This window comes from Zingiber officinale, chromosome 2B (assembly GCF_018446385.1).
Source record: "Zingiber officinale cultivar Zhangliang chromosome 2B, Zo_v1.1, whole genome shotgun sequence".
Lineage (NCBI taxonomy): Eukaryota > Viridiplantae > Streptophyta > Magnoliopsida > Zingiberales > Zingiberaceae > Zingiber > Zingiber officinale.
Genome location: NC_055989.1, coordinates 106,811,698 through 106,831,486, shown reverse-complemented (window position 1 = coordinate 106,831,486; position 19,789 = coordinate 106,811,698). Strand labels below are relative to the sequence as shown.

Sequence of the window (19,789 nt, the reverse complement as noted above, 5' to 3'; positions counted from 1 at the left end):
TGCCTTCTCGCCTATCCATTTTGTCTCTTGTACATACAAAATACTAATTCTTCGCCTAATCATCATATCTACTACCTCTATTGATTTACCAGTGAGGGTTCGTATGTTCCATGTTCCAAATCTTAGACTATTAGTTTTTCTATCATATTTGTTCTTATCCAACCTATGATATAAGAACTCTTGTCTATTTAACACTACACCCAAGTTCTCATGGAGATGTAGCAGTTCTTATCGATACGTTATAGTCGGACCCTGTAACACGAACTCTTGTATATTTAGTACTACACCCGAGTTCTGGAGATGTAGCAATTCTTTCCGAGACATTACAACGTTTATAAAATACCTATATTTTGTTAAAAAAAATGTCACACTGAACATACCTAAGTTTAAAACAACACCAAAGAATGCCTATATTTTGTCAAAGAATGCCTATATTTTGGAGGGGACTAGGGTTTAGCCCAGGAGATCCGAACACCCTCCTTTATTCAGGCTTGGAACCAGTCATGACTGGTTCATCATGGGCGAAGTTCAATTCTCCCTTAATCTCTATTAATGGGCGGAGTTCAATTCTACCTTTAGTTTTGATATTGTTGTAGCAGCTACAAATCAGTAGCTGTTACATAATTATAACAACTACGATCTAATAGTTGTTAAATATAGATATTTTAATTTTGATAAATACTAATAACATTGTATTTTAGTAGTTATAGTATATAGTTGTTATAATTTAGACACTTAATCTCTGATCAATCCTAGTCAATATTATAATCTAGTAATACTTTAACTCTTATCAATACTAATAATAGTGTGATATAATAATTATTTAATTATCACAATATTAACACTTTATCATTAATCAACGCTCGTTAATATCGATCAATATTATATTATAGTAGTTATAAATCATAGTTGATAGCTGATATAATTAGGTAGTTATAGCAATTGTAAAATCATAACTACTATAATTGTGTAATAACTAATGGATCATATAACTATGAACTCTTAGCTGCTACAATAATATTAAAAATAAAAGAAATTTTGAAAAGTAAAATGTACTACGACGAGATAAGATGCTCTTTTAATAATAAATGAAAAAAGATCACTCTATTTAAGATTCCAATAAATAGGGTTTTTAATTTTGACCTAATATATATATGAAGAGGAGAGGAGACCAAGTAAAGACGGGGACAAGTAGGTTTTTAAAATAAAAGTATTATTATAGCAATTACAACTGCCCTAGGCCGTGGTGGTGTCGTGGTAAAAGACAAGGTAAAATTTTCAAATAATCAAGGTTCATATAGGGCACATCTATGACGATTAAATTACTAATGACGTTGAGGTGTCATATCAAGAATCATCATGTTTTCTGAATTTACTTGATGGGTAAAATATGAACAAGTCGTTATTATAGGATTAATTAGATTGTTAAATCTGGTGAAAAAATAGATTCAACTTAGTTAAAATTATAAAAATCGGAGAAACATTGATTATACTAAAATACTTTGTTTTCAATTTAATAAAAAACACTTAAATTTAATTAAAATTGCTCTAATTAATTTGACCAAAATAGCTTTAACGTTATTGTTATCATAGTTACTAAACAATATTAATATATCAATTTTTAATTAAATTTGAATATAATCTTAATTAAGTTATTAAAGAATAATTTGATATAATAATAAAAAATATTTTAATATAACGAATGATTCATTTTGATCATGATTGGATCCAGTGCGGCTTGCGGCTTCTCTTCTCTTCTCTGTGTGCTCATGCATACACATAAGTCAATGTCGTCCTTTGCGCGTGAGTTGGGTAGACGTGTCGAAGGTCTTTGCAGTGGTTTATTAATCATTATTGCAATCAGTAATGACCTCCCCAACCGCATGCCATGCGGAATCAAAATCTCGTCATAATTTAGATGTTAAGTTTCTACGAACCGATTAATGTTGAATTGATGCACTGAACTGCTCTTCCACGCCATGGTCAGGGCACTCATCCGGCGACAGGAACCATGTGCCCCGCCATGCCACTTGCCGCCTCTTCTTTTCTAACTTTGTTTGTTTAGTGAAGTCAAAGTCAGTATTGTTGAACTCGGACCCATCCATCGATCGATCTACCCTCTGACTGCAATTTTATCGGTCAAACATCCGATTCAACTTAAAAGTAAGGTCCACAGACTTTTATGCCCTGTGTATGTATTTCAAGATACAAGTGAGAAAAAAAATAGACCAGACGATGGAGAGATTTTTTTATTTATTTACCTATTTTAAAAAATAATAAATGACTATTAATTTTGGTGCAAAAACTAAAAGAATCTTCTAGAGTTATTAAATCGTCATATGAACATTTTTTTTTTAAAAAAATAAATAATTCACAAGGGCAACTCATTTTTAGAAAATACTTTTACTTTCAGTGTTATTTTAACCGTTAATGTAATAATGTTATAGTATTGCAACAATTATTTAATAGTTTCTATAATTATTTTTTTAAAAAAAATGATTAATTATAAAGTGATTTTGATGGAGTTAAATTTTTTTTTTTACTAAATTGGCCAAGAAATTTTGATATAATAGTGTTTTAGATTTAGAATTTATGATTTAAGATAATGTATATATAGTAGCTTACTTAGTAGTTTATATAACTATTTTAAAATGATTTTAACTAATTTAAAATATTTTTGATAAAAGTTTAGATATTTTGATCAAATAGATAAAATAATATTTAATATAATAGTATTTTATGTATAATAATTTTGATTAAAATAAATAATCAAATTTTCATGTTGTAGCATGTATTCGGTAGCTATTATACATTATAATAGCTAGGTTAGTCGTAATTGTATAACAATATTCAAAATAAGGATCTTTTAGAAAATAATATGACGCTCATCTATCTAAAATTAGATGGAATAATATTTTCATCCTCTCTAAAAAGACTGTCTTTTTACTATAGCTACACATCTCATTCTCGATCCTAATGGAAATTAGTCGCCCTAAATTGCACCACGAACTCATAGTGTGGCTTTGAGGCCTTGAACTCATGATCATGGTGGAGTAAATAGAGTATTAAAGCATCCATGTCAATTATCCTAAATTAAATTTTTATCCTAAATTTTATATAAAAAACACATCTAGACCAATCTATTTGATTGTATTAAAAAAACCACTGAATTGAGATTTCTCTATCAGGCCGGATCATTTCAGTGCAAACGGAGCATTTATCATGAAGAGGATGAGTTTCAAGAGCATGAGGAAGAGTTATTGCAGAGAGGAATCATGCAGTATCAAACACCAGATAAATTTTTTCAAAGAACAAGGCTTTTTTTTAATCAGTCAATTCATTTGGGACCCTATAAATCTATTCTTTTTCCTATTCAATGATCAGTCTTTTTCTCTCTATTTTCACGTCGAGAATTCTTTGCATGTGAAGAGATGTCGGTGGGGGTTTTCGAGGAATACAAATAATCTTCGATTTTTTTTTCAGCTTTGGCGAGCATATGGAATAACTAATGAATTATAACTTTATTATACCGTCATTGGGGCATTGGTCTTTGCATCGTTAATGTTTTTTGCCGGTTGGTTCCATTATCATAAAGTCATCCCAAAATTAGCTTGGTTCCGAGATGTGGATTCCATGTTAAATCACCACCTAGTGAAATTCTTATAACTTGTGTCTCTTTTTTTGTCAGTTACCCTATCCATTCACTAAATATATATTTTATGATTAATAATTCTCTAAATTAAAGAAAAATTTAGTAAAAATAGATATTTAAATTTAATAAAGTAATTTTTTTACTCTAAATTTTAAATTTTGGATAAGAATTTTGACATGGATGATCTTAGTATTAGATAACAGGTTATCGAACCTAGTCTAGTGAGTCAAATTTACCCATTCAGATGGAGATGAACCTTCTACGAACCATCATGGAAAGAGTTGAAGAAGCCATGTCACGAGATACTTAGAATCCTAACCATGTGGATAAAGACTAGGCCACAACTTGCGATATAAACAACACAAACATACATACACCGGTATTCAAAGTGCACGACGGCCTCTTTTTCTTATCCGCATTCCCACAAACACCTTGACGACATTTCGAATGGAGATGAGCTCCGTCGAAGACGCCGGCGGCGAGGCCTCCGCGGAGAGGCCGGAGGGCCTTCGGCGCGTCGGTAGTGGAGCGAGCGACGTGATCGATCCGGAGGTGGGCGGAGGCGGCGCCGAGGCGGAGTCCGGGGGGAAGCTGTCATCGTCGCGGTACAAGGGCGTGGTGCCGCAGCCCAACGGCCGGTGGGGAGCGCAGATCTACGAGAAGCACCGCCGCGTGTGGCTCGGCACGTTCGAGGGCGAGGCCGCGGCGGCGCGGGCCTACGACGTGGCGGCGCAGCGGTTCCGCGGCCGCGACGGCGTCACCAACTTCGAGCCCGTGGAGGAGGAGGCGGAGCTGGCCTTCATCCGATCCCGCTCCAAGGCCGAGGTCGTCGACATGCTCCGGAAGCACACGTACCTCGACGAGCTGCGGCAGAGCAAGCGGGCGCCCGCCTCCGCAGCTGAAGCAAGCAGACCGGCGCCGGCGGCACCGCTAGCGGAAGAGCGGCAGCATCTGTTCGACAAGGCCGTGACCCCGAGCGACGTCGGGAAGCTCAACCGGCTGGTGATCCCCAAGCAGCACGCGGAGAAGTACTTCCCGCTAGGGGAAGAAGCAGACGCCGGCGGCGGCGCGGTGCTGAGCTTCGAGGACGGCAACGGGAAGCTGTGGCGGTTCCGGTACTCGTACTGGAACAGTAGCCAGAGCTACGTGCTGACCAGGGGGTGGAGCCGGTTCGTGAAGGAGAAAGGCCTGGCGGCCGGCGATGTGGTGTCGTTCCACCGGTCGGCCAGCGAAGAGAAGCGGCTCTTCATCGAAGCCAAGGCGCGAGGCGGCGCTCCGCCGGCTGCTGGCGGATTTAGGCTCTTCGGCGTCGACATCGTCGGGAGCAGCATCAACGGCGAAATCGAGAACAGCAAGAGGAAGAGCGAGGATTACGACGGCGTCGAGAAGATCAAGCAGCAACGCCAAGCAGCTTAATTTCGATTAATTCGTAGGACATAGATATCGATTCGATTTCGAGATCCAAGTGTATACGTATAAATGTCAACGGGATAATCGTTCAGAAGGTTTTAATTCTCTCAGATTATCTCAGTTCTTTTTAAGATTTTACTAAAAATGCTGGCTACTGAATCACATGGCCACCAAATGTAGAAAACTCAACGAGTTTATTTGCTCGAGTGCGGGCCAATTCACATGGCCGATGGAAGGCCACGTGACTTCTCCTGCATCACTTTGACTTTTTATTTGGCCTCCTCTTCACGTGCTTTTGTTATCTGTCTGTCTAAAATTCGGCATTGACTTTGAAATTAGGTGTAGATGTAGAAGGGAAGACTTTGGGCCTACGGCCGTAAGTCAGATATCAAACTTTGACTTTTGGGGGGAGTGCAGCACGAATTAACGCGGTTCCAGCTGTTTACATCGACAGAGAGAAACTGATTCCGGTGGAGTTGCGAGGGGGGCGGGCAATGGTGCCCTCGAGCTACGGTGAGGAAAAGTCAACTCTAACCTCTTCTTGGATTAAGAAGATAACAAAACATGTGTAATTTTATGTATTTCTGAGAAGAAATCAAAAGTAATCATAGGTGTTATCGCACAATTTTTAGGCATAATAATTGATCCTGTCCGAAAATTGAGTCAGACAGATCATCAAGTGAGATGAATAAAATGTTGACGGAGTCGCGATGTCCAAGAAGGGGGTGTACTGAGATGGTTTCTGTGTTGACCAAGTCTTCAGAAGTCATCTGGTCAACGCTACCTGCATCCAGTGACCAGGTCCCCCGGTCCCTGGTACCCCGAGGCTCGAGGCGGATCCAACGGACATATGAGTAACAGACTAATAATATAATAATGAAATAAATGAGGGGTGAATACGAAAAACGTATCCTGGCCCAAGGGGCGCCCTCGGATGGGACGTTACTCGAATGGTCGCGACCTGGAAGAGTAGATGATGCCCGATCAGGATAGAGGACTGGATCTGACGAAGCGGAGTCGGATGCGTCATAGAGCTGGAAGTCGAGCCGTAAGTCTGGATAAAACACCGGAACACAAGCCGAGAGGTACTAGCGGCACGTAGGCCGGGACATGAGATTGACACACAGGCCGGGATAAGATATCGACATGCAAGTCGGGACAATACATCAGCACGCGGACCGAGATAATACATCAGCTCGCAGGCCGGGATAATACATCGGCACGCAGGCCTAAATACAATGATTACACGAAAGTCAAAACACACTAAACTGTTGGTGCGGGAAGCATCCGACGATCGAACCTAAGTTTTGATAATGGCAAAGGATTCAAAGTTAAGGTGCTTTGTTATCTGACAGCTTTTGCTGAGTGTTTCAGGAAAGTCCTAACTGCGGTTAGGCAAGGTAAAACCCTAGGGGGTGGTAACCCTAGGTCATAGGGGGTGGTAACCCTATGCGGAAAGTCTTGGCAGGTCGATGGCTTCAGGCAAAAGTCCTAGGGGGTGGTAACCCTAGGTGGAAAGTCCTGGTGTCGCGAACCAGGTGAAAGTCTGAACTGGCCGGTGAAGCGGATGTTCAGCAGAAAGTCCGGAAGCATCGAGTGCCGAGCAAAAGTCCAGTCGATCTGGAGGATCGTACTGGCAACAGGTAAATCTCCTGAGTGGAGTAGGTGAGGACGCGTTCCCCGTAGAGGGAACAGTAGGCGTCGGGTCGACCTAGGGTTTCCGGTAGGAAACCTGAAGTCAGACTCGGACAGTCCAGAGACTGTCAAATATTTCAATACTTATATCACTGTTTTGTGCTAACTTTGTGCTGCAGGATATTTTTGGGATTAACATATCTTGCAGGGACCAAAGTGAAAAAAAGACCTCGGATGAACAGTGCCGAGGCGCCTCCATGGAGCTTGGAGGCGCCTCGGGTGCGAGCCAGGAAAAGGCCAGCGCAGCAGACTGGAGGCGCCTTGAATGGAGTTCAAGGCGCCTTGGACCGGAGGTTGAAGGCGCCTTGGATAGGCTGAAGGCGCCTTGAACCAGATAGAGTTCGACCAGGTCCGTGCTGATCCACGCGGGTGACTCGGCTCGTTCAAGGCGCCTTGGTGAACAGTATAAGGCGCCTTGAACCCCCTTTATAAGGGGTCTCGACCAGCAGCTTCTATATACAACTTCCAAGCTTCTATTCTGCTGTGTTCTGCTCAAGTGCTGCTTCCGAAGTGCTGTTGCAACATTCCGACGACCCGGAGCTCAGATTTCTTTTCTACTACTGTTGTCGGTATAATTTTAATTGCAGTTACATTTTGTAATTAATCTGTAATATTCATACGAAATTATAGTTGTTGCCCACGGAAAGCGATCAAGGATCGCGGGCCTTCGAGTAGGAGTCGACCTAGGCTCCGAACGAAGTAAACAACTGTGTTCTTGTGTTTGTTTCCTTTATTCCGCTGCTTTAATTACTCTACGAACGTTTTACGATTCCGATAATCGAACAAATAGCCACGAGCGCTATTCACCCCCCCTCTAGCGCGTCTCGATCCAACAATTGGTATCAGAGCGGGGTCGTTTTGAATTGGTGCAACCACCTTTCAAAACAAATTTTTCGCAGTTTTTTTTATTTTCGGAGTCGAATTAGAATTTAGCCTTATAGCTATATTCTAATTTTTGTTTCCCTCGAATCGACTTTTGCTCGAAGTAGGTGCAACACCACTCGAGTTTGTTTTTATTATTCTTTATTCCAGCACTACTAATCCAAGACTTAGTCCTGGAACATATTCTGTTGTTTTCTTTTGTTACATATTATAAATGGCCCAACAAGAGGGTTTCAACATCACGCCCCCCGCTATTCTCCGAGAGGATTTTGGCTACGGAAGGAAGAATGGAAACGTATCTAAAGATACAACGAAACGTGGATGATCATAAAGACGGGACTGAAAGCCAATCGATGACGACAAACTACACCCTGCGAGAAGTGGGACGCTTCTCTAATAAAAAGGTGGAAGCCGACGCCAAAGCTACCGGCACCCTCCAAGTGTGGTCTTACCAAGGAAGAACTCAGCAGAGTTGGCCTCCGCAAAGGAGCTCGGGAAAAGCTAATCAAACTCCACGAAGGCACCGACGACACCAAGGTAAGTAAAGAGATCTTTACTTAATAAATTATATAATCTAAAAATGCAGGAAGGCGAAACGGCGAGTTCTCTTCACGCGAGAATACAAGACATCCTTAACTCTCTTCACGGAATTGGCCAGAAGATAGAAAACCGGGACGTAATAAGGTATGCCCTAAACTCGTTTCCAAGGAATACATTGTGGGCATCAATGGTAGATGCCTACAAAGTTTCCAAGGATTTATCTTCTTTAAAACTAGATGAACTTTTTAGTGAATTTGAACTTCATGAGCAGACTAATGCACAGCCAACCGAGAAAGGTATTGCGTTGGTTGCAGGTACAAGCCGAACCCGGGAACCGAGACCACGACGGAGAACCGAACCAGCATCGGAAGCTGAACCAGACTCTGACGATGAAGAAGGTGACATTACAACCGAGCTGGTAAACCTCGTGAAGAAGCTCTACAAGACGAAAGGATTCGACAAAAGGGATCTAAAGAAGGCAGTAAAATCAAAGGAAGGCCCACAAAATACAAAGATGAAGTTTGAAGTTACATGCTACGGGTGTAACCAAAGAGGGCACATCAAATCCAACTGCCCTAACCTGAAGGAGGTCAAAAAGCAAAGAAGGAAAAAGGTCCTTAAGGCAACATGGGACGAATCTTCATCGGAGGACGACGACGAGCTCGAACAAACGAGTCTACTCGCATTAATGGCCTGGGACCAAGTCGTCGAATATGGATGCGGGAGCGAGTCTGAGGCAGAGTCCGAGCAAAGCCACGGATCCGTATTCGTTTCCGAAGAACCAGACCCCGCTGTAAGTATCTCCCGGTTGAACATTTTAGTTAGCTATTTATTGCGCAAATTAGCTAAGTCAAACCTGAAAGTTAAGTCACTTCTAAAGGAAGTAAGTGTCCTTAAAGAAGTGGCTAACACCAAACCCTTACCTGACCAGAGTCAGACTGAATTTCCAACTCAAGTTCAAAAACTTGAGGAAGAAAATTCAAGTCTAACAAATCAGGTTAAAGATTTAGAAAATACCTTAGAACGGTTTACTTTGGGCTCCAAGAATTTGGACTTGATTCTTGGGACACAAAGAGCCGTCTACAACAGAACTGGGTTGGGATACAAAAGTAAATATAGATCTTATTTATCACTAATAAACAAACAAAGTATTAAATCAGTCCAAGCATGAGTCTTCAAGTCTAACTTGGTCAATCAAGTTGGACTTGGCCAATACTGGGTTCCGAAGGATCAAATATACTACCTCGATAGACCATATCGAGGCCATGATCCAGGGGGAGCAAAAAGAAAAACAATCCTAAAAATTTAAAATTCTAAATTCTAAATTGAAATTAAAGTTAAATTCAAAATTCGAAATTAAAATTAAAAATTAAATTCGAAATTGAAATTAAAAATTAAAGTTAAATTCAAAATTCGAAATTGAAATTAAAAATTAAAGTTAAATTCAAAATTCGAAATTAAAATTAAAAATTAAATTCGAAATTGAAATTAAAAATTAAAGTTAAATTCAAAATTTGAAATTGAAATTAAAAATTAAAGTTAAATTCAAAATTCGAAATTAAAATTAAAAATTAAATTTGAAATTGAAATTAAAAATTAAAGTTAAATTCAAAATTCAAAATTGAAATTAAAAATTAAAGTTAAATTCAAAATTCGAAATTAAAATTAAAAATTAAATTATAAATTCAAAACTCAAAATTAAAATCAACTTCAAAATTAAGTTATAAATTCAAGATTCGAAATTAAATTAAAACTCAAAATAAAGATGGAGGATCCAGACTCGCTGGCACCCCCAACTAAACTACCCGGCAGGGTAACTGAACCTAATCTACCCGAAATGGGTAAAACAAGAGTAGATTACCTGGCAGGGTAATTAAGGTTAGATTAAAACGGACTAAGGTTAACTTGAACCACAGTACTGGTGAAGTTTTTGGATGATAGTACTGTTGGTGCAACCTTAGGTCAAGGTTGACCTGGTTGACCCGACTCGAGTTGACGTGACTCGAGTTGTATTTTGATGTTTGACTTGGGAAGATTGTCGGTGCAACCTTAGGTCAAGGTTGACCTAGTTGTGTTGCATGTTGATGTTTGACACTCGTGAGAGAGTTCTATTCTTGATGTGGGACAAGAATAGATGTTTGGGAGATTATTGATGCAACCGTAGGTCAAGGTTGACCTGGTTGACCTGATTCGGGAAAAGTCCAAGTATGAAGACTTGGCACGGGGAAAATCCAAGCAGGGAGCTTGGCACGGGGGGAAAAGTCCAAGGGAGTTTGGCAGGGGAAAAACCTAGTGAGTGAAGCTAGGTGATGGAAGTCCTGGTGAGTGAAGCCGGGCATTGGGAAAATCCTGGTGAGTGAAGCGGTGAAAATCCTAGTGAGTGAAGCTAGGTGAATGAGAAAGTCCTAACTGGGATGTTAGGCGGTGTGGAAAGTCCTGGTGAGTGAAGCCGGGCGGTGGGAAAGTCCCGGTGAGTGAAGCCGGTGAGAAAGTCCTAAGCGGGATGTTAGGCGGTTGAAATCCTGGTGAGTGAAGCCGGTGAAAGTCCCGTGAGTGAAGCCGAGGGGAAAATCCAGATGGATCGGGGATGATCGGACTTACGGTGTTGGAAAGTCCAAGTAGGTCAAAGGATTGACCGACACTTGGCGAGGAGTTCTAGCAGTCAAGGGAGTGACCGGATGCTTGGGATGAAGTACCAATAGGTCAAGGTTGACCGGATATTGGTTTGAAGTCTTGGAACTTGGTTTGGGCAAAAACCAAGCTCGGGATCGGTCACCGGATCGATCAGATACTTTCCTCGATCGGTGCGGTGACCGATCGATATCGGTCAGAAACTCTCGACGGCCATCGATCGCCCGTGACCGATCGCCAGCGAGGCGAAAGAGGCGGTGATCGGTCCACGCATCGATCAGTTATGTCCTGATCGGCGGGACCGATCAGAGACGATGTCGCGGAAGCACAGCCAGAGTTGGGATCGATCAGAGCTCCGATCGATCCATGGACCGATCAGGACATATCAGCATAAGCACTCTCACAGAGAGTTGGTCGATCGGTCTGGGGACCGATCAGCACAGGCCTAATCGGTCCGTAGACCGATCAGGGTTCTAGCCGTTGCGACGCAACGGCTAGTTTCTTCACTGTCTTCTTCGCAGGTATAAAGGGGTCGAGGGCTGCGCGAGAACCTCTTCCTCTTCTCTTCTGCTACAGAGCTGCTGTTCTGGTGCTTGAGCTTTGTTGAGCTCTTCTTCGCAAGCTTCGCGTGAGCTTCTCGACTGGGATATCCTGCTGTTGTAGGTGTTCTGAGGAGCTGCTGCTTCAACGAATCCAGTCGGCAAGGAGGCAAGAAAACCTGTGTTTTTTACATTCATTGTTCTTGTCTTCTTGTATCTCTTGTTGTATTCCTTTCTTGCTGTTGCAAGAATATTGTGGCGAGGTTTCTCCACCCACAAGGAGTATATTGTATTAGCCGATTTTTCCGGGGACTCATCCACCGACGGATTGAGAGGCTTCGTCCACCTTACGGACACGCCGAGGAGTAGGAGTATCATCTCCGAACCTCGTTACATCGACGCGTTGAGGTTTGATCTTCTTGTTTTCGTTTCCTTGTTTGTTTTTCCGCTGCGCTGACAAGTTGTAGGAAGAAACGCGAGAATTTGGGGTCGGCTATTCACACCCCCCTCTCTAGCCGTACGAAGGATCCTAACAAGTGGTATCAGAGCGAGGCCGCTCTTCGACGGATCAACACCCGTGGGAGCAAAGCTAGAGAATGGATCTCTATGGAGAAGATGTCACCATTCCACCTTTCTACGAATGCGGCGACTTCGCGTATTGGAAGGTAAGGATGAAGTATTTTCTTATGACTAACATAATGAATTGGTTTTGTGTACAAGAAGGTTTTACTCCTCCGGTGGATGAAGAAGGAAAACCACTTGAGAAGAAGGAGTGGACAAGAGAACAAATTCACAAATCCGAAATCAACGAAGAGGTAACGAGAATAATTGAATTTTCATTGCCTACTAACATTTTGTGTAAGATAGGATACAACAATGCCAAGGAGTTGTGGAACAACTTGGCCAAGTACCATGAGGAGAGCTCCACCTCAAGCCATGAAGAGGAGCCTAGTGAGCCAAGTAGCTCACATCATGGAGGGAGCGAATTGGAAGTTGAGGGCTACTCAATATCCAAGGAAGAAGAGGAGGAGAGTTCCTCTTGTTCAAGTTCGGAGCAAGAAGAAAAAGTTTCCACCTCCGGAAGGGTTGAAGAAGAAAGCTCACACCCATCCCCAAACCTAGGTAACTCAAGCATCTCAATTTCAAATAAGTTACATATAATATGCTTTGAGTGTAGGGAGTGTGGACATTACAAGAGCAAATGTCCAAAGAGAGTTAGGAAGACTCCACCGGCACCAAAGGTCAAGGAAGCCAGAGTCCCAACACGCAAAGGCAAGAAGCACATGGTGTGCTTTCAATGCAAGCAACGGGGACACTATAGGAGCCAATGTCCGAAGAGGAGGAAATCTCACAAGGACAAGAGACCGAGCACGTCGATAGGGGGAGCTAAGGCAAACCCTAAGGTAACCTCTAAGGTTCATTATTGCAATTCTAATAAAACTCATGCTGGTAGTTTTGTTGCAATTGTTAATAATGATAAGCATGTTAACTTTAGGAACCAATACATGTGCTTAGGAGCTAAACATGTTAGCCTAGATAGGGATACTACTAGGAATGCTAACCCTAGGATTAACACTTCTAAGGTTAAGGAAAACCTAGGTAGAAACCCTAAATCAACTAGACATATGCCTAGGAATACCTCAAGGAAGAGTGATAAATCAAAAATTGAGATATTAGAAAAGGAGAATCAAGTCTTGAGGTCAAGGCTTGATACCCTAGAAAAGGCCCTTAAAAATTTAGAGAAGTCAACTCTAGGGCCTAAGGGTCAAAAGTCCAAGGACAAGAAAGGTTTGAGTCACAAACCTAAGTCCCAAATGGTCAAGCCCACATATCATGATGTTCCATTCGATTATGGAACAAAACCTAGGGCTAGGAAGACCAACACCAAGGTCACAAGGGGAGTCACCCCTAGAGTTGATCTTGATGAGTCCCAAATGGCCAAGGCTTTAAAGCCTAAGAGGGTCATTAGGAGGGTTGCTAGGGAAGTTATCCCTAGTGAATATTTAGTGAACCCAATGAGCTCAAGTAGGTATTGGGTTCCTAGGAGCATTTTCTCTACCCCATAGATGGGTTAGAGAGTGTCAACTCCAATAAGAAGGGTAGTTAACCCAACTTTGAGGAGACTCAAGGAGCATTTTCAAGGTTTTGATAACCTTTGAAAATGAAAAAGAATTATTATTTACTCCTTAAAGAGTAAATTGTGCCATATTTGAAAAATATCGATTTCAATCTTATTTGGCACAATTTAAGAAAACCTAGAGAAATACCATAATTGGGATTTTGGTTTTCTCTTAGGGATATATGGGCAATCTAGGGTTAGATTCTAAGTTAGCTAAGACTAAGGATACTTAGATAGGGAATTTAGGTATTTTATTTGTGCTAACTTACCATGATTGGTTGCCATATGCCATGCCATGACATCATATTTATTTTATTATCATTTGAAATGTCATGATAATGCTTAGGCTAGTTTTATGTCATGTTTATTTAAGTTTCAAACTTTATGCCATGACATCATGACATTGGCACATGTTTTCATTTATGATACCATTTTATGCCATGTCATCATCTCTTGCATTAGTAATCAATTGAATTGATTTAAGGATGAAAAACACACTTTGATATTGAGATCAAATTTGTGTTTAGAAAATGCATGAGACCTTAGTCTAAGATATCTAAACCCATATCTCACATCAAAATTGACTTGGATGTGTTTGATGCACTTTAGATGTGTGTGAGATATTAGGATCATGAGTTAGGATCAAGGTGCATAGTTTTTGTACCTAGATGAGCCTAATTCAAGAAAATGGGGATCATAGGGAAAGCTTGTGTACAAGTCATGTGCATATAGCCCTAAGATTGTGGTCCCAAATTAAAGAGTTTGAAATCATTTCAAAATTGTTTTGAAAAACCTTGATGAAGCTTTCCTAGTGATAGCATTCATCATTGACCAAAGTGATACAAAGTTGGACTTAACTTTGAACTATTTCAAAGTTTTTGAATTTTGTATCAAGATTTGAAAATGGAAGTTATTTTCATAGAAAACTATTTTTCCATGATAGTGTATGATATGAGGAATGTATCCTCAAAGTTTCGTAATTTTTGGAATTTTCTTGAATTTATTAGGAGTTTCTGAATTTCGGAAGGAGAAATCGAAATTCTGATTTCAGTGTCTGGATCGGTCCAGGGAAGATCTGATCGGTCTGCGGACCGATCCAGAGAGTTGTGGATCGGTCTGCAGACCGATCCAGTGAGTTCCAGTAGCACGAGTGCGATCTGGTGAAGGGCTGATTGGTCTGGGGACCGATCAAGGCGTGCCGAATTTCTGATTTTTCAGCTGTTGTCTGAAATTTCAGTTATGGAAGTGGTGTTTTTGGATTTCTAAAGGTTTGGAACTCTCAAAGACATTGTTGGTGCAATGGTCAAGGGGGAGTTGACCTCTAGGGGGAGTTTTACCTAATTGTCAAGAGGAGTTGACTTTTAGGGGGAGTTTGTACTCCTTAAGACTCTTGAGGATTAGTGATATGGGATTATCGCTAAGTTGATTGTTGAGTTTAGTATCAAGAGGGGAAATTAAGAGTTTCAAATGAAAGGTATGGGACTTTCATTAGGAAGAAACTCTTGACCTTGATACCCTCCTTGTTCTTTTTGATGTGTGTCAAAAAGGGGAGAGTGTTCATTGGAGAATTATTGGAGAACCCAAGTTAGGTTATCGGGTTAACCTAAGCTAGGGAAAGAATGTCAAGGAATGTTCAAGGAAGAACATTGGAATTCTTTTTGATGTATGTCAAAAAGGGGGAGAATTATTGGAGAACCCAAGTTAGGTTATCGGGTTAACCTAAGGGGAGAATATCCAGAGAATGTTCAAGGAAAGAACATTGGACATTGGAAGATGATTGAAAACCTAAGTTAGGTTATCGGGTTAACCTAACTTGATTATGGTTTTGTCAAACATCAAAAAGGGGGAGATTGTTGGTGCAACCTTAGGTCAAGGTTGACCTGGTTGACCCGACTCGAGTTGACGTGACTCGAGTTGTATTTTGATGTTTGACTTAGGAAGATTGTCGGTGCAACCTTAGGTCAAGGTTGACCTAGTTGTGTTGCATGTTGATGTTTGACACTCGTGAGAGAGTTCTATTCTTGATGTGGGACAATAATAGATGTTTGGGAGATTATTGATGCAACCGTAGGTCAAGGTTGACCTGGTTGACCTGATTCGGGAAAAGTCCAAGTATGAAGACTTGGCACGGAAAAGTCCAAGCAGGGAGCTTGGCACGCGAAAAGTCCAAGTATGGAGACTTGGCACTGGAAAAGTCCAAACAGGGAGTTTGGCACGGGGGGAAAAATCCTAGTGAGTGAAGCTAGGTGAAGGTGGAAGTCCTGGTGAGTGAAGCCAGGCATTCGGGAAAATCCTGGTGAGTGAAGCCAGGTGAAAATCCTAGTGAGTGAAGCTAGGTGAATGAGAAAGTCCTAACTGGGATGTTAGGCAGTGTGGAAAGTCCTGGTGAGTGAAGCCAGGCAGTGGGAAAGTCCTGGTGAGTGAAGCCAGGCAGTGAGAAAGTCCTAACTGGGATGTTAGGCAGTGTGGAAATCCTGGTGAGTGAAGCCAGGTGAAAGTCCTGGTGAGTGAAGCCAGGCAAGGGAAAATCCAGATGGATCAGGGATGATCGGACTTCTGGTGTTGGAAAGTCCAAGTAGGTCAAAGGGATTGACCGGACACTTGGCAGGGAGTTCTAGCAGGTCAAGGGAGTGACCAGATGCTTGGGATGAAGTACCAATAGGTCAAGGTTGACCGGATATTGGTTTGGAAGTCTTGGAACTTGGTTTGGGCAAAAACCAAGCTCGGATCGGTCACCGACCGATCCAGGATACTGTTTGCTCGATCGGTCGGTGACCGATCGATATCGAAAAACTCTCGATCGATTCTTGATCGATCCGTGACCGATCGGCCAGAGGCGAAAGAGGCGGTGATCGGTCCACGCATCGATCAGTTATGTCCTGATCGGCCGGGACCGATCGAGACGATGTCGCGGAAGCACGGCCAGAGTTGGGATCGGCGTGGACCGATCCAACTAATCGGTCCACGCATCGATCGAGTACGCAAGGTTACGTGCACTAATCGATCGGGGGACCGATCAAGATAGGCTTGATCGGTCCGTAGACCGATCGGGTTCTAGCCGTTGCGACGCAACGGCTAGTTTCTTCGCCGCTTCTTCGCGGTATAAAGGGGTCGAGGGCTGCGCGATAACTTCTTCCTCTTCTCTTCGCCACAGAGTGCTGCTGGTGCTTGAGCTTTGTTGAGCTCTTCTTCGCAAGTTTCGCGTGAGCTTCTCGACTGGGATATCCTGCTGTTGTAGGTGTTCTGAGGAGCTGCTGCTTCAACGAATCCAGTCGGCAAGGAGGCAAGAAAACCTGTGTTTTTACATTCATTGTTCTTGTCTTCTTGTATCTCTTGTTGTATTCCTTTCTTGCTGTTGCAAGAATATTGTGGCGAGGTTTCTCCACCCACAAGGAGTATATTGTATTAGCCGGTTTTCCGGGGACTCATCCACCGACGGATTGAGAGGCTTCGTCCACCTTACGGACACGCCGAGGAGTAGGAGTATCATCTCCGAACCTCGTTACATCGACGCGTTGAGGTTTGATCTTCTTGTTTTCGTTTCCTTGTTTGTTTTTCCGCTGCGCTGACAAATTGTAGGAAGAAACGCGAGAATTTGGGGTCGGCTATTCACACCCCCCCTCTCTAGCCGTACGAAGGATCCTAACAAGTACGTTAGGGAAGCTTGGGCATCGCATGTCTAGGAAGATATGGCTTCGACCTGGTGCATTTGGCCAAGTGGAACTGACCGAAGCTACCCTTAAATGGATCCTGACTAGTTAGACCAAGGATTGGTATTAAGTTCAATGGGTAGGACTATTTGGAAAACCTCGAAGGCATGGTTACTTTAATGAGCTCCTTGTGACTCACCATAGCCCAGAAGTTTATCCAAAGAATGCTTACTTGTTGAACCCAAAGCCAAATCTGAATCTAACACAAAGTTAAACCAAAACTCCTGAATTCAACAATAAATCATCTCCCATCAATCATAGGATTCCCTGATTGAAAATTTAGATCGGGTGAGATGACTAAGTAATAAAACTCAATTTCAAAATTATTTTTAAAACTCAATTTCAAAATTATTTTAAAACTCAATTTCAAAATTATTTTAAAACTCAATTTCAAAATTATTTTTAAAACTCAATTTCAAAATTATTTTAAAACTCAATTTCAAAATTATTCTTAAAACTCAATTTCAAAATTATTTTAAAACTCAATTTCAAAACTATTCTTAAAAACTTAAATTTCAAAAACTTAAAGTTCAAAATTATTTTTAAAAAACCTAAATTTCAAAATTATTTTAAAAATTCAATTTCAAAACTCTTTCAAAATTTATCTCTAACAAGTTTACTTCAATTTAACTATCGTGAAATCCATTAAAACAATTCAACCACTTCCTATGTAGGAATTGGATCAATGGATGTTGGATAGTGGCTGCTCCAGACACATGACTGGAGATAAATTGAAGTTTACTAAACTCACGTACAAGAACTTAGGATCAGTTGCATTCGGTAACGAATGTCAACTTAAGGTAATCGGAAGAGGTAATATCGAACTCAACTCCGATTTTATTATTTGAAAAGTCCTTTTAGTTGAAAATTTCAAGTTTAATTTACTAAGTATAAGTCAATTGTGTGATAGCGGATACTTAGTAACTTTTGACAAAACCAGGTGTTTAGTTAAAAACATTGAAAATCCTAAAATCTTACTTAAGGGACTTAGGATAAATAATATGTATTCAATTAATCTACCGACATCCTCAACAAAGTGTTTTCTAACACAAGAAGAGGAAACTGCTTTGTGGCACAGAAGATTGTGTCACACTCACACTAGACTCATTTCGAAAATGAGTCATAATGGTCTAGTTAAAGGTTTACCAAACCTAAAATTCATTGAAAATTCTATCTGTAATGCTTGTCAATAGGGAAAACAAACTAAGTCAACATACAAATCAACAAATCTTGAAAGAACCAGCTCCTTGCTTGAGCTCCTTCACCTTGACTTATTTGATTCACATGGAGCTAAGTCACTAAGCAAGAACCAGTATTGCTTAGTAATAATTGATGACTACTCTAGATTTTCATGGGTAAAATTCCTAAAAACTAAAGATGAAACCTATGAAATATTTAGTAACTTTTGTAAATTAATAGAAAATGAAAAAGATACTAAAATTAAAAGAATAAGAAGTGATCACGGAGGGGAATTTGAAAATCATAAATTTACCCAATTTTGTAAAATAAATGGATATCAACATGAATTTTCATGTCCTAGAACCCCCCAACAAAATGGTCTGGTGGAACGTAAAAATAGAACTCTACAAGAAGCCACTAGAACCATGTTAAATGAATATAATTTAAATCACCAATTCTGGGCAGAAGCAATAAATACTGCAAATCATATTCAAAACCGAATTTTGATCAACAAATTTCACAAGAAAACCCCTTATGAACTATATTATCATAAAATTCCTAACTTAAATTATTTAAAATTATTTGGATGTAAAGTTCACATTTTAAATACTAAAGATTATTTAAGAAAATTCACACCCAAATCTAACAAAGGAATATTTTTAGGATACTCCTCAAACAGTCGAGCCTATAGAGTCTACAATCAAAACACCCTAAAAGTTGAAGAAACAACTAATATAATATTTGATGAAGAGAATAATCTACCAAATATAAATGAGAATGTTGATATTGATCCAAGAAATATAGAAGATGATGAAATTCAACCAAATCTTAATAAACCAGAGGAACCAGCCCCTGACCCATCTATAAGACCAACTAGGGCCAGTACCTCTCACCCATCTGATCAAATTTTGGGTGATCCAAATCTAGGAGTCAGAACTAGATCCTCCTATAGAATCCACAGTCAGATTGCCCTAATTTCTAAAATCGAACCAAAAACAATAGAAGAAGCACTACCTGACCCGGACTGGATCATAGCTATGCAAGAAGAGTTAGCCCAATTTGAGAGAAATCAAGTCTGGGAACTTGTATCTAAACCCTCAAATAAATCAATAATCGATACAAAATGGGTATTTAGAAACAAGCTAGATGATCAAGGCGAAATAATTAGAAATAAGGCTAGGCTTGTAGCTAAAGGATTTAGCCAAGTTGAAGGTTTGGACTATGATGAAACCTATGCCCCAGTAGCTAGACTCGAATCCATTAGAATGTTGTTAGCCTATGCAGCAAACAAAGGATTTAAACTATACCAAATGGATGTCAAGTCAGCATTCTTAAATGGATTTATTAAGGAGGAAGTATATGTAAGCCAACCCCCAGGATTTGAGGACTTAGGATATCCTAATCATGTATTTAAGTTAAAAAAGGCCTTGTA

At 40.7% G+C, this 19,789-nt stretch overlaps 1 protein-coding gene across 1 annotated transcript; it reads left to right on the top strand.

The window, feature by feature from the left end:
- The first annotated feature begins 3,996 nt into the window (after positions 1-3,996).
- On the top strand, positions 3,997-5,172 carry LOC122049395 (AP2/ERF and B3 domain-containing protein Os05g0549800-like). The gene has a single exon (XM_042610782.1). The coding sequence runs from the start codon at positions 4,100-4,102 to the stop codon at positions 5,066-5,068; it is 969 nt and encodes a 322-aa protein (XP_042466716.1). The 5' UTR covers positions 3,997-4,099; the 3' UTR covers positions 5,069-5,172.
- The last annotated feature ends 14,617 nt before the right edge of the window (positions 5,173-19,789 follow it).

Excerpts from the sequence above, each read along its gene's own strand:
- LOC122049395 (XM_042610782.1), top strand. The coding sequence starts at position 4,100 with ATGGAGATGAGCTCCGTCGAAGACGCCGGCGGCGAGGCCTCCGCGGAG.